At 36.3% G+C, this 15090-nt stretch overlaps 1 protein-coding gene across 2 annotated transcripts in view; it reads right to left on the reverse strand.

Annotated features, from left to right (window-relative positions):
* Nucleotides 1-7622: 7622 nt before the first annotated feature.
* Nucleotides 7623-15090, reverse strand: part of RBM46 (RNA binding motif protein 46) — a 54806-nt gene continuing 47338 nt past the window's right edge. The window contains exon 5 of one of the 2 annotated variants that reach the window (XM_039219138.1): nt 7623-8497. In XM_039219138.1, coding sequence (XP_039075069.1) covers nt 8298-8497 — 200 coding nt within the window. In that variant the 3' untranslated portion in view covers nt 7623-8297. Of the gene's footprint in view, nt 8498-9326; nt 9596-15090 lie in introns of those variants that run through there. The other variant, XM_039219139.1, reaches the window with a different exon arrangement.

Here is a 15090-nt window from a genome sequence, read left to right on the forward strand (position 1 = left end):
ACATTTTACTTGTTCATCTATTTTGTTTTGATAATTCACATGGGGTAAGGATATAATGGCATATCTTTTCCAGATTTTTAAGCATTTGGCCTAGATATATTTGACATTTCATCTACATTGAACTACACAGGTTTCAAACTCAGAGCTCCCTTTTTCACCAAAAAATTCACAATTTCAGATACTCAGTAAGTGGTGATGGTAGCCAACAATTTGGTAGAGATGGCTGCCCCATGCCAAAGACAGTGGGGGAAACAGAAACCATTCTAGACATTTCAAGCAGAAAAGGATTTAATACAGGAAACTGAGTGCTTGTAAAAATTGCTGATCCTGGGGCACCTGGGTGGCTTAGTCGGTTAAGCATCCGACTTTCGCTTAGGTCATGATCTCGCGGTTCGTGGGTTCGAGCCCCGCGTCGGGCTCTGTGCTGACTGCCAGCTCAGAGCCTGGAGCCTGTTTCAGTCTGTGACTCCCTCTCTCTCTGACCCTCCCCTGCTCACGCTCTCTCTCTCTCTCCCCTAGAAATAAATAAAACAACAACAACAAAAAATTGCTGATCCACTCTAAGCCAGGAGCCACCAGCAGCCAGTTTAGATTTCAAAGTCACACTGCTCAGCTTTAATTCAGACATCAGGTAGGTGCTGATGCTACTCTTATCTTAGCTGCTGCCACCACAACTGCCTCACACCTGCGAAGCTGATACCTACAGGGGCATCTGCTACTGAAAACACACACATCTACCCAACTTTTCTCACCAGCAAGCACAACAGTAGGAAGATAGCCTCTTCCTCACTTCCAAATTCCAAAGCTCACGGGCAGAATCTTTTTTTTAAGTTTATTTGTTTGGTGGGGGGGGGCACAAGCGGAGGAGGGGCCCAGGGAGAGGTAGGGAGAGAGACTTGCAAGCAGGCTCCATGCTGTCACTGCAGAGCCGGGCATGGCGCTCAAACTCACAAACCATGAGATCATGACCTGAGCTGCAATCAAGAATCAGATGCTTAACCGAGTGAGCCACTCAGGTGCCCTCTTCATGGGCAGAATCTAAATCAAGTCCAGAACTATAGCTGCAAAGGAGCCTGGAAAAATGTAGTTGCTAGCCTCCATCCTTTCACAATATAGGAGAGAATAAAGAACACACATGAAGCTCATTGCCAAGAATATCATACCCAGAATACAACCTGATCTCAAAAGTGAGAAAAGAAAAGCTTCCCCTGGATTCTCCCCTCTTCTTCAACTTCTACATCCAGTCACTTCCCAGGTTATCTTCTAAGTACATCCTCTTCCTTGCGCCTCAACTGCCATGTCATACATAGCCCAGGCTGTTGTCATCTATCCACCTGGACTACTGGAATGGCTTCCTAACCAGGCCCTTTTTCAAGGCCTCAACCGTCACCAACTTGTCTTCTAAACTGCCTTTCTGAAATGCAAATAATCATTCTTTGCTGCAGGCTGTTCGGTACCCGGTCTCCCCTGAGCTACAGAATAAAGTGCAAGCTCCTCCAAAGGACTCACTAGGCTCTTCATGACTTGACAGCTGCCTTCCTCCCGAGTCTTATGCCAGATTTCCTCCTCACTCTCATCCCTCTGCCAATCCTGCCATTTATGCTTCAACCACTCCAAACTTCTAATTCCCTGCAGATGCTCTGCGGCCTCACAATGCCATCTTTACACATACTATTTTTTCTAACTGGCACACCACATCATCCTTCTCTGCCTAGAGACTAGTTTTTCCTAGTTCACACACTGTATTATCCAGAAGTATTCATATGACACCTAAGATCATTAATCACTATGAACTATTTCAGTACTTGTACTGGGGAATTTAAAAGACCAGAGAGTAGATGCTCTCAAGTGGAATTAGCATTGATGCCACAGGCATTCAATTCGAGGGCCAAACATCCTTCAGCAGATGACAGTTTGGTCTGCATTCCTCTCCTCAATGTTCTCTGAAGGTTTCCTCTTAAGCCTTACTTAGTTGAATAACGTTCTACAGAGCCCTTTTGTAAGAGCACCTAGTTACCTAATCAGAGCTGAAATGTTTTACCTTAATGTCTGTGCTGTACAGGATTTTGTGCAGTCCTCACGTTCACCTAATTTATTGAGGACTGGATATTGGTGTGGGCACTTAGGTCCTCAGTAATGTCTGTTAGGAAGCAATCTAGAAGTTTGAACTAGAGAGAACGTTTATATAGTGACCGCTCAATCCTGCCTATTATATGAGCTCCAAGAGAAGAGGGACAATGTACACTCATCATTGTAAACCCAACACTAATTACAACAGGGAATAAGTAGGCATAAAATACATGGCTGCCGAATGAATGAATATAAGCGGTCTGTATATAGAGCACATGAGACCTTCAAGGATGAACTCTGTCAGATTAGAGGTGAGAGGGGACACCAGTTCTACTTGGTAACAGGGCTACTGCTCCTGCTTTTCCTGAGAATGGCTTCTATTGCTGGTTTTGGAAGGTCAGTATCACGGCAAAAAAGATCACTGTGAAGAATATTTAAATACGGGGAGGGACTTCGCTTATATAAATACGTTTTAAAACTTTATGTTGGTCTGCATCACCTTATCAACTATTCCTATGACATATTAGAGAAAAAAAAGAACCCTCCTGTCCCAGAAACACTGTCTTTGCAAGGCAGTGTACATATACCAGAATTTGTTTTCTCAGCATTTTCACGGTGGGGGTAGGCTTCCGGCTACTTCACCCAGGGGCCCTCTACTCCTATTTTCTTGTAGTTTTCCAGACCCCTCAACACACTTCTCATTCTCCATAAAGGGTTGCAACGGCTCAAGAAGTAACTCTCCTGGAATCTGATACCCTTATTTATTTTTATTTACAGCAATTTTGAAAGCTGTAGTATTCTCTAGCTGTGCTGAAAGCATGGATCATGTGTGGTCTTGTTGCGTTTGTTATTGTTCGGTATAGTTTCTGGAGGATGTATAGATATGGATTTGGGAGACCTCCATTATCCTTAGAATAGTGGGTTCCAATGTTTTTATTTCCCCCTTAGCCAACTGATTTTTAGAAACCCTCCATGATACAAGAGACTGAGTAAGGAATGGCAGCACAGAAAGAATACTTTGGACTGTCATACACCGTTTCTACTTGACAGCAGTGTGACTTGGACATGTTCAGGTGATCAAGTGATAATCCAGTTCATAAGACTTTCTATTAAGGCCTAACCATTAGCTAAGGGCTGTTTCTCAAAAGGCAAATTATTCATCTCACAGAACCTTGCTTTGTTCCAAATCCTAGTGGTATTCTCCAGTATGTGTCATACACAATTAGTGACATATTTTAAATACTCTGGACCCATGGAGTCAAAAGCAGTGAAGTACATAGCTGCTTATATTGTTCCATTTACCACCTGGGTGTGTTTTGTCCTGGATCCCTACTCAAAATCCAACTTCTTAAAAAAATTTTTTAACATTTATTCATTTTTGAGAGACAGAGACAGACCGCAAGCAAGGTAGGGGCAGAGAGAGAGGGAGACACAGAAGTGGAACCAGGCTCCAGGCTCCAAAGTGTCAGCACAGAGCCAATGTGGGGTTCAAACCCATGAACTGTGAGATCATGACATGAGCAGAAGTTGGACCCTTAACTGACTGAGCCACCCAGACGTCCCTCAAAACCCATCTTCTTATCACTAATCATTGCAGCTTTCCCTAATGTATTTGTGTTCAGATTATGGTTCATTAGAGATCTTCATTTTGGTTCTGAGAAGTTATGTCTTTTTACTTTACAAAAAGAGGAGGGGCACCTGGGTGGATCAGCTGGTTAAGCCTACGACTTCGGCTCAGGTCATGTTCTCACGGTTCATGGGTTTGAGCCCCACATCAGGCTATGCGCTATTAGGATTCTCCCTCCCTCTGCCCCTCACTGACTTATGCTTTCTATCTCTCAAAATAAATAAATAAACTTAAAAAGATAGATGATAGGTAGGTCGATAAACAGATAATCTTACTGTGTCTGGAGTAAAGGGAATGTTAAAGTGTGATCTTACCTACTTTCTCGAATCACTTAGTTTTTTCTATTCCCTTCCAGTGTATGGTATGCAAATATAAGCACACGCAATGGTTTTCTTCCTCTATACCCAAAATACATATTACACATATTTCTTTTTCACTTAACATTATCTTTCTATATTGGGAATAAAAGTGCCCTCACTCTCTTTTGTACAACTTCTTAATATGCACCAAAAAAAATGTATTATTTTATTTAATCAGTCCTCTAACAATGGGTATTTGAGCTACAAAAAAAAAGTTTCAACGAATCACCTTTTTACATATATCATTTTGCACATACATACAAGTATATTCTAGAATTAGGATTGCTGGGTCAAAAGACTGAAATATTTGTAACTTTGGACAATGGCTGCCAAATCTCTTTATATGAATTATACCAATTTATAACCCCAGTGGTAATGCATGAGAATGTTTCTTTAAAATCTCACCAAAACTTTACCAAGCCTTTGAATTTCCGCAAATCTGAATTTCTAGTTTGCATTTCTAAGATAAAGCATCTTTTTATACATTTAAGTGCCACCTGTTATCTGCTTATTCATAAATTTTATCCATTTTTCTCTTCAGTGAATGTTTTGATATTTAGAGATGTTAGAGATTAGCCTTTTGTGAAAATAACTTGCAATTCTTGTTCAAGTTTATCATTTGTCTTTTGACAAATGGTACTTTCTTGCCAGGCTGACTTTTTAAATTGGACTCGTATTTTCTGGAATGGCTACCAGATTTTGTCATAGTTCGAGAAATCTTTCCCACTGTAACAATTCTAAGAACTACACTAGAGAAATAAGGCTAAACTTTCTGCATAACCTTTTTATCTGTTTACAAGGGATTTTATGCAAAATGGATCACGGCTACATACAGGACCTATTCCTCAGCCATGGTCCCTTGCACAAAGGTGCACAGAGAATTTTCTAAACGACTGTCTTTAGAATTGTTTCCCTGACCCATGAGCTATATCAAATGACTAAGAGGTTTATGAATAACAGCTTGCGGTCAACTAACTAGGGAAGCCCTTATTTGAATCAAAGGCCTTACAGCCTATGCTGTAAGAATTAAAACAGGAAATAATTAGCAGCTATGTTCACAAGCCAAATGAAATTTCATATGCAGTCTGAAAAAAATTAACTGCTCATCTATAATACATAAAGGGACAGTGTTTGACATGAATGTACTGATTTCTAGAGTTCTGCTTGAAGGGAGAAGACATGAAATGCTGAAATAGTATATGATTTATATAATTATACCCAAATAATATCAGCTACCATTTTTGAGTGTTTTCTATTTGCCAGATGTTTTACTTTTAACATTATAATGTATAGATCACCATTTCAGAGATGGAAACGTATGACCCAGACAGATCACTAACTGTGCCCAAGTTCAAAGAACTGTTACTTGGCAAAAGTGATAATCAAATATGATAGCCAAAGCATACATATTTTCTATATTATTATGGATTTCCAAATAGACTATGTGGCTGGTAAGTTCTCTTAATTGCCTGTGGGGTTTTATCTTTTTTTGTTTGTTTATTCATTTTTTTTTAATTTTTTTAATGTTTTATTTATTTCTAGGAGAGAGAGAGACAGCGTGAGCAGGGGAGGGTCAGAGAAAGAGGGAGTGACAGACTCTGAAACAGGCTCCAGGCTCTGAGCTGGCAGTCAGCACAGAGCCCGACTCGGGGCTCGAACCCACGAACCGCGAGATCATGACCTAAGCGAAAGTCGGATGCTTAACCGACTAAGCCACCCAGGCGCCCCTGTTTATTCATTTTTGAGTGAGAGACAGAGCATGAGTGAGGGAAGGGGAGAGAGTGGGAGACACAGAATCAGAAGCAGGCTCCAGGCTCTGAGCTGTCAGCACAGAGCCCCATGCAGGGCCCGAACTCACAAACCATGAGATCATGACTTGAGTTTAAGTTAGCTACTCAACAGACTGAGACACCCAGGTCCCCTTTTGTAAATGAAAAGGTACAGTAATGTGTTTATTCTGGCTTGAAATCTGAGTAACCTCTGTATCCCAAGGATATTAGCACAGTACCTGACTGAATAAACACTTCATGTTTGCTGAAGGAGTGATATGAGCCTGTAAATCATGGTAATTAAGTTGCAAAATCTACACAATTCACAGTTATGTCAGGAAAAAACACTGGTTAAGTATGGTATCTATGCTCATTTAAATTAGAAAATCTAAAATAACAACCTGGGAAGTACTGCATATGGTTATATGGAATGAGCCTTCTATACAGAGGGTGAAAAAAAAAAGACGAAAGTTGACCCTTGAACAACACAGGGGGTTACGGGAGCCAACCTGACCCTCCCACACACACATAGTCAAAACTCCACATATAAGCTTTGACTCCCTCAAAACTTAACTAAGAGCCAACTGTTGATCTGAAGCCTTACCAGTAATATAAACAGACTATCAACACAGATTTTGTGTATTATATGTATTATATACTGTATTCTTACAATAAAGTAAGCTAAAGGAAAAAAACCATAAGGAAAATACATTTACATTACTGTACTATATAAAAATCCTTGTTTAAGTGAATCCATCCAGTTCAAACCTGTGTTGCTCAAGGGTCAACTGTAATTTACTCTCCATATAGCTTCTTTATTATTTTTTTAATGTTTATTTATTTTGAGAGAGAGAGAGAGAAGGAGTGAGCAGGGGAGGGGCAGAGAGAGGAGACAGAGAATCCCAAGCAGGCTCCACACTGTCAGCACAGAGCCCAACGCAGGCCTCGAACTCATAGACCATGAGATCATGACCTGAGCCTAAATCAAGAGTTGGACACTTAACACACTGAGCCACCTAGTTGTCCCTCCATATAACTTCTGCTAGAAACTTATACTAGTAGAAGAAATTATCTACAACCATTTCATATTCTGTGTATGCAAATCCCACGTCCTCTGCAGCTATATAATGAGTTAATCAACAAAGTTAACAGCTAGTACCTAAGAGCAGAAAAATTTTTGTCTCATTTTCAATTATGTAAACCATCATTAGAAATTCATTATAGGGGCACCTGGATGGCTCAGTCAGTTAAGTATCTGACTTCAGCTCAGGTCATGATCTCATGGACCATGGGTTCAAGCCCCGTGTCAGGCTCTGTGCTGACAGCTAGGAGCCTGGAGCCTGCTTGGGGTTCTGTATTTCCCTGTCTCTCTGCCCCTCTCCCACTCCTGTACACACGAGTGCTCTCTCTCTCTCTAAGATAAACAGCAAATACTAAAATTTTTTTTAAGAAATTCATTATAAACATACTTCACCAAACCATTAAACACTTAAAATGACTGGATTTATTAAGTATTCATTAAGTAAAAGAAGGAAACTTTACTGGCTTTACCAACAAAGTATTTCTATTGGCTCCTGAAAAGGTATGTTCCACCAAACTAATAATCTTCTGCATGCACTATCCTTTGCTTTGGTCCCATGAAAAGCTCAAGGTGATTGTAAGAGCTAATTTTCTTATGCATACTAATAAACAAAAATAAAACACATGCATATTAGAAACATCACATATTTAATGTCAAAGAATTTGAATTCAAGTACAAAAATTAAACAACACATGATTTCAACATTAAAAAACCATTAACACTTATTCAAACAACTATATAGTGAATATCAAAAACAAAAGAAGCATAACTATAAAAACCTGAAATACATTAACAGCAAAATTATAATTTATTTCTATAACAAATAATTAAACAAAATATTTATAGTTATTTTCAAGGACCACAATGGTAGACTGCTTTTTCTCGGTACTGCATAAAATCTGCATCTTAATCTTTTTTCCCTTCATTACTTTCTACATAATAGTTAGATGCTTCTGGTTATATAATTCTTATAATCTCTAATATAGATAGTGATCCTTGGTAATCAAATCTAGTGTAACCATTGTTTGCAAGTGCTTAAATACTTGTAAAATGCTATTTAGCAAAGTTTTTATGAAAAAATTTAACATAAACTACTGGGTTCATTGCCCACTCAGGAATTAGAAGTATTAAAAATCCCAAAAGTTTAAAAAGAACAGTAGTTTGCTATACCTTTATCAAGAGAAACCACTGAATAACTTTTTAAACTCAGCATTTCTGTAAGTTCTACAACTGTAGGTTATTCAGAATTATGACTGATGTTTACTATGTTGAAATAAATATATATTTATCATTTTAAAACCAAATGTGCAAACCCAATTCTAAAATGAAACAGTATTTTAATCTGCATGCTTTACAAAGAAACTTTCATACTCATGTTTACAATATCTTCTTCAGAAGAATGAGGCCTGATTGGAGATATATAGTCGCTGTCCAACATGGCTGCCATTAGCAAGTGATATTGTTGGTGACAAGGGATAGCTTGGATAAGAATAAGGCCTTGAAGTATAAGGAAGCACGCTGGGAGTCGCAGAAGAGAGGGTAGCACTAACAGGGGAAAGACTATTTATTGAGCTGCGACGGAAATTGTAGTCTGTAAATAAATACATGAACAATTATACTGCACATCTTTACATATACAAATTTAATTCAAAGAGACAACGCATTACAACTATAATCACAGTTTAACATCATGTTCTAACATTCGAAATCCTGCTAATACTATTTTGCTGGTAAAGACTGAGCATTCACTGCATTACAAGTTTTGATAGTTTTATCAGTCAGCATTACGTTTCTTTCACTGACTCAGCGTTTCAGAGATCTACTAGAATGCATTCTTGGATATTTTTTTCTTACGTATCTTTTAAGTTTTGTGTGTTTTTCATCACAGAAAAAAAGAGAACCTCTGATTTCTCTTGCTCCACAATGCAGCTCCTTTTAAATTTGGTTCTGATGCTAAAGGCTAGTCCATGAAGAAAAGATAAAAAACAGCAAATTCATATTTGCTTATTTTTTCTTGAAACTGTATTAGGCATCAAACTAGCAGAAGCATTCCCCCCTGGACTGCAAAAACATTGGTGTAAACTAACTGACCAATATTTCATTATTTAAATATTATATAAACATTTCTATAACTCAATACACCAATTTAACATTAGAGTTCCTACTTGTACCATAAAACAGTAAAATGAATCGTGTTTATAAAATAAACTTCAAGAAACCATTATCAACTTACAGTACAGAAAAATCCAAAAATTAAAACCAAATTATTTTTTTAAAAACCAATTATATTTGAAATATTACTATTCCACAATAAACATTCATCTTATGCATCAATAATTTCCTGCTTCATTAATTGTAATGTTTATATATGTTTATGAATATTAAAGACCAAATTTGTAAATCCTGTACTTTCCAAAAACTCAACTATGTTCTTTAGGGTAGAATAAGCCAAGGGTCTGACGCTGACTATAAAATGATTATTTATAAAAGTTATGGTGTTTCTAGGAAGGAAAGAAAAGGAATTAGGTAATCCAATGTACAAGTAAAGTTTTTTCTATATTTTCCTGGTATTATGGATGAGGCCTAAAACATATAAGCATTAACTTAATGTTGTCATGGGACTTAATATTTAGCCAACAGGAATGAGATCAACTGCAGGAGAATAAGCTCAAGCAACATCAGTAAGGACCTGGTTAAGAAAAAAATGGAAAAAATAAAAATCAGTTAAATATAGGTTTAATTTCTAGCACTGTAAAACTCTAACTTAATTTTATAATCTTTTTATTTTCTATGAATGGTACCATAAGATCAATAAAAGCATTCTGTTCCAAGAAGAAATATAAAATTAAAATAAATTTAAAATACTCTGAGACCATTTGCTTTTCTAATATCCAAAGTAGGGTAAGTAGGTATCACAGAATTGTTTTTCTTCTCTTAAAGGATCCAGTATGCCTATGAAAGGTACGTTATTTAGTATTAACAGAAACCTTAGTGCTCCTATAACTCAAATTAATTGCTTCAAAAAAAGTTATGATTCTCCCCTCCTAAAGATTATTACACAAATGCAGTCAATTCCTTATTAGCCATGTATCTATGATACAATTAGTTCTTTCAATTTTTAACAGTGTGGTCATAGACAGTATGATTTAGAAAAACAGATCTTTTAATTGTTAGACTTCTCAGGGAAAATGTAGTTTTCAGAGAAATTACTTTCACGTTAGGCTTATACCCATGCAAGAGTTAACGCAACCTATTCACTGAAATGTAAATAAAAGAGGTACCTTCAGGAAATGATTCACAAAAATGATAGCCAGGCAACTGGCTACAGGCATAGTACTTAGGTCGGTAAATGAGCATTTCTAATAGTTTCCTACAGTAAACCTTTAATTTAAAAATACACTAATCAGTGTGGGTCTTCTCACATTTCTAAAGAGGCTAAAATATACAATTAAATGTTGATTTTGTGATAGAACAAGAGAAAAAAAATCCCCCTAAAACTACAAAGCTTAAGAAACGAAAGCTTCAATGTTTTTAAGATTTTACAAGCATTTCAAAAATAAATTTTATTACAATATAAGATTCTAAAATCTATTCAGAAAAACACATCTGGGTGATTAGAAAATACAATGCATACCAAATAGTAACTAGTGACATAAACCTAGATGAATCCTTAGCTCTAACATACGATATATATCACAAAAAATAAAATCAGAAAGCATCACTTTCTTATGAAATAACAAATTAATAAGTGAGTCAAAATTCCTAGCATATACTTACTTGCCCACCCCTGGTTTTGTTTCCCAGTGAACATCCTTAGCTCTTCAATCCCACTGTTTCTGCCTCAGATTGGGATCTATACTCCCCTTTCCCTTTATGAAGGGAATGCTAAGAGTTTTACACTGAGATGTATTCAACTGTCTTAATACTGTTTAAATTAAGGTATAATTTACATACAATAAAATGCATATATCCTACGTGTTCATTTCAGTGAGTTTTGATCACTGTATAAGCCTATGCCAACAACACTCAAAACAAGATCTAGAGTAGACCCATCAATCCAGAAGTCTTCTGGACTCCTTTTTAATAAACAGCCCCTCTGTTGGAAGCAGTCACTTTCTGACTTCTCACTATAGCTTAGATTTGCCTATTCTTGGACTTCATACAAAATGCATTTTTTATGTAATTTTTATATCTAGCTTTTTTTCTCTCAGTATAATTTCTAAGATTCATTCATGTATATCATATATGTCAGTTTATTCTTTTTATTGTTCACCAGTATTCTGTTGTATGTAGGGACCATAATGTTTTTTTATCCATTTACCTCTTGACAGGTAAATATTTGAGTTGTTTCTAAATTCCGACTATTATGAACAAGGCGATTATGAACATTCTTATACAATTCTTTTTGTGGATACAGATTTTCATTTCTTTTGGGTAAATAAGTAGGCATGAGATTGCTGAGTCACAGGGCAAATAGATACTGCTGAACCATTCTCCAATGTGACCATTTTATGTCCACACCAGTAAAATTCAAAACTCTGGCTGCCCCACATGCTCACCAACATTTGGTATTGCTAGAGTTTTTAATCACAACTATTCCAGTGATGTGAAATGGTATCTCCATTTTGGTTTTAATTTGGATTTCCCTTGTGACTAATAATGTGTTCAGTTCCCATTTGAATTTGTTCTTTAGTAAAGTATGTACCAAGCCTTTTGTTCATTTTTATTGGTTTGACTTTTTATTGTTGATTATTATTATTAAAGTTTTTAGCTAATCAAGTTCTCTAATTTAAAATCATAAACCAGTGATCAGTTAAGTCCTCCTCAGTAGCCTCTAATTCCAAACACCTCTTTACACTGAAGAATGACACAGACAAAAGACAGCTGATTAAGTGACTGTTCAATACTCCCAGAGTTGAAAAAAAAACAAGTTAGAAATTAGGCCTCTTAATTCCTAGAAAACTACTCTTGTCAACCACACTTTTTCACTCCAGCAATCTTCGCAAAGGCAGGTTGGGCAAAGTGTCCCAAGAGGTTGTCGTGGCCCGGGGAATAAAAATATGGTAGATGGTGCTCTAAGCTACCTGGCTGAGGCTTGCACCTACCCAGCCCCCACACTTCATTTCAACCCACACAGCTCTGCATTCCCTTGTTTTATATGCGAAATGTTGTCTTAATAATTTCATTTGAAGAGAAGGCCCAATTGCAAAAGAAAAAGTGTGAGAATAACTCGCTCTAAATAGAGATAGCATTTTGATCAAATCCTCTACAATTTTGTTATTTATATCTTGAATGAATACCCACATTTTCACAAAATAACTTTGATCTATCTATAGACTAGCAAATAGGCTTAACCTTAAATGCCAATTCTAATCAAGTAGTAATGGCTAAAAGGATCCCGGATTCCAAACGATTTGGAAGCTGAGTCTAGAATAGGCAGGAAAGTGAACAGTTAGTAACTGCTGCAGCACTGACATGGAGCAAGTACAGAAACTGGCGGTACATTCACCACCTACTTATCAATCACACTTCTGTAAGCGATACTTTGGCCTACTGCATTTTTCTGTCCAACACAAGAGACAAATACCACTGATACATTTCTCACTGAAAATCTACACAATGGACATACACTGCTTTACTCCAGGTTTTTGTTTTTTTGTTTCTAATTCTCTTATATACCTTGAGCAAACACCATGGATTCTCTGCTTTTATGCTTCATATAAAGAGGGAGGAATCCCTTAACAGAGACCATAATTTGAGTTCAATGAAAGTTTCTTATATACTTATTTTGGCTATCTTTTTCTTTTAATTTGTTTCTGATCACTCTCGTTAATTTTCCAATAATAAGGACATTCCTCATAGTTGTTTTTTCCTCTCCTTCTTAACTATTTAAGTTCTACCTTCACATCCACTCCCTCTTTCTGATGTGCCCTTTTTAGGTGTACAATTCAGTGTTTTAAAACATTTGCAAAGTTGTGCAACCAACACCACCATCCTTCTTGATAGTGATTTTCATCACCTCAAACACAATTCTCTCCCCCCAATTAGCAGTCACCACCCCCACAATTCTCTCCCTCAGACCCAGCATCCAATAATTTTTCTGTTTCTATTGATTTGCCTATTCGGTATTTTTTATATAAATGGGATCATATAATTTATGTGGTCTTTTTTAACTGGCTTATTCACATAACATTTTCAAGGTTCACCCATGTTATAGCATATATCAGAACTTCATTTGTTTTTATAACAAATTAGCAGTCACCACCCCCCCAATTCTCTCCCTCAGACCCAGCATCCAATAATTTTTCTGTTTCTATTGATTTGCCTATTCGGTATTTTTTATATAAATGGGATCATAAAATTTATGTGGTCTTTTTTAACTGGCTTATTCACATAACATTTTCAAGGTTCACCCATGTTATAGCATATATCAGAACTTCATTTGTTTTTATAACCTTTGTGTGAATATACCACATTTTGTTTATCTAGTCAGTCAATGGACATTTAGGTCGTTTCTACCTGTTGCCTGTTATGAAAAATGCTGCTAAAGAATAACATGTACAAAATTTCATATGGACATATGTTTTCCATTCTCTGGAGTAAATAACTAGAAATGGACGTGCTGGGTCATATGGTAATTTTTCTAATGTTTATTTATTTATTTTGAGAGAGAGAGAGAGTGTGTGTGTATGCAGGAACAGGGGGAGAGGCAGCGAAAGTGAGAGCGAAAATCCCAAGCAGGCTCCACACTATCAGCGCAGAGCCTGACGTGGGGCTCAATCTTACCACCATGAAATCATGACCTGAGCCAAAACCAAGAGTTGGAAGCTCATCAAATGGTAACTTTATGTTTACCTTTTGAGGTACTGCCAAACTATTTTCCAAGGTAGCTAAACTATTTTCCAAGGTAGCTATATACTGTTTTACCCTCCCAAAAGCAATGTATGAGAATGAATCACCTGTTTTTGATCTATAAAACACATTTCCTGTGTCATTAACACATATCCCTACATTTAATATATATTTTAAGTAATTGTTTAGATTTCTTTGGGGCTTTATTAAAATGACTTTAAAATTTTCCTCGTTTCATCATTTTATTATTTCAATTTCTAATATTCAAACAGCCACAACTGAAATAACTCAGTAACTTTCTTCACTGTACGCTAACTACAAAAGTGTTTTTTAACAGCATTGTATACACACACAATATAAAAACATGGCTGGGTTCAAACAGATTTTAAAAATCTATATTGTAATGTAAATAACATTTATCATTATTTTGTACTTTTCATCCTAGTAAAAAATATCAAGAGCTAACTTTAAAGCAAAGGAAGGAATTTTCAAAATTGCTAACTATCAAACAACTTCTAAAATCATTAACTAGAAATTTTTAAGTAATACTTTGGCTACCACATGAGTTATTAATATTATCAAATTTATGCGCATTTTTATCTTATTGATTTTCCCTATTACAATTAAATTTTGGACCAAAAAACAGTACTTTTATCCTCTACTTATATTTTGCTATACGCAACTGACAGCAAAGAGCAAGAAGAGACATGAAGTCACCAAAGTTTTTTTCTAAGACTAGGCTCACAGAGTACCTTAGGTCAGTTCTTCTGTTTTGAGATTTTTCAAAGGCTTTGAGAATGCTAATTTTAGTAATGGCGGCTGGATGAGAACAAAAGTTATGATCTCTAACTCCTTTCTTATAAAGTACAAATTAGTCAGTTCTCAGTTTTTACTAAAGTCATTATATCTCTCAGATTCAGTTTTGGGGTAGGGAAAAATCATCTGCTTTTGTTTTCAATTAAAGTGTTTTTTTAATTTACAATGTATTTTTCCATATAACTTTGGAAGAGTAATTTAAGTTTCAAATTCTTACTGTGAAACTTTTGACAGCACATAACAATTTGCATAAACGTAATTGTCAGATATCTGTAGTTTTATTTTTAAATTAAAACTGTTTCATTCTAAATTATCTAAAGAGAGCAATTTAAACTTTCAAAAACAAAGGTTTGAAATGCTAGATAAAGCAAACTAATAAACAGTGCCAGCAAGCAAGTCAGTGGTGGCCTGGGAAAGAAGGCCAAAGGAGTAACAGGTTACATTAGAGATGTCAGAAATGTTTGTTTTCTTGATTGTGATATAGTTTCACAGATGTATACATACATCAAAACTGAC

The sequence above is a fragment of the Hyaena hyaena genome, unplaced genomic scaffold (assembly GCF_003009895.1).
Source record: "Hyaena hyaena isolate Hyena2069 unplaced genomic scaffold, ASM300989v1 scaffold_795, whole genome shotgun sequence".
Taxonomy (NCBI): domain Eukaryota; kingdom Metazoa; phylum Chordata; class Mammalia; order Carnivora; family Hyaenidae; genus Hyaena; species Hyaena hyaena.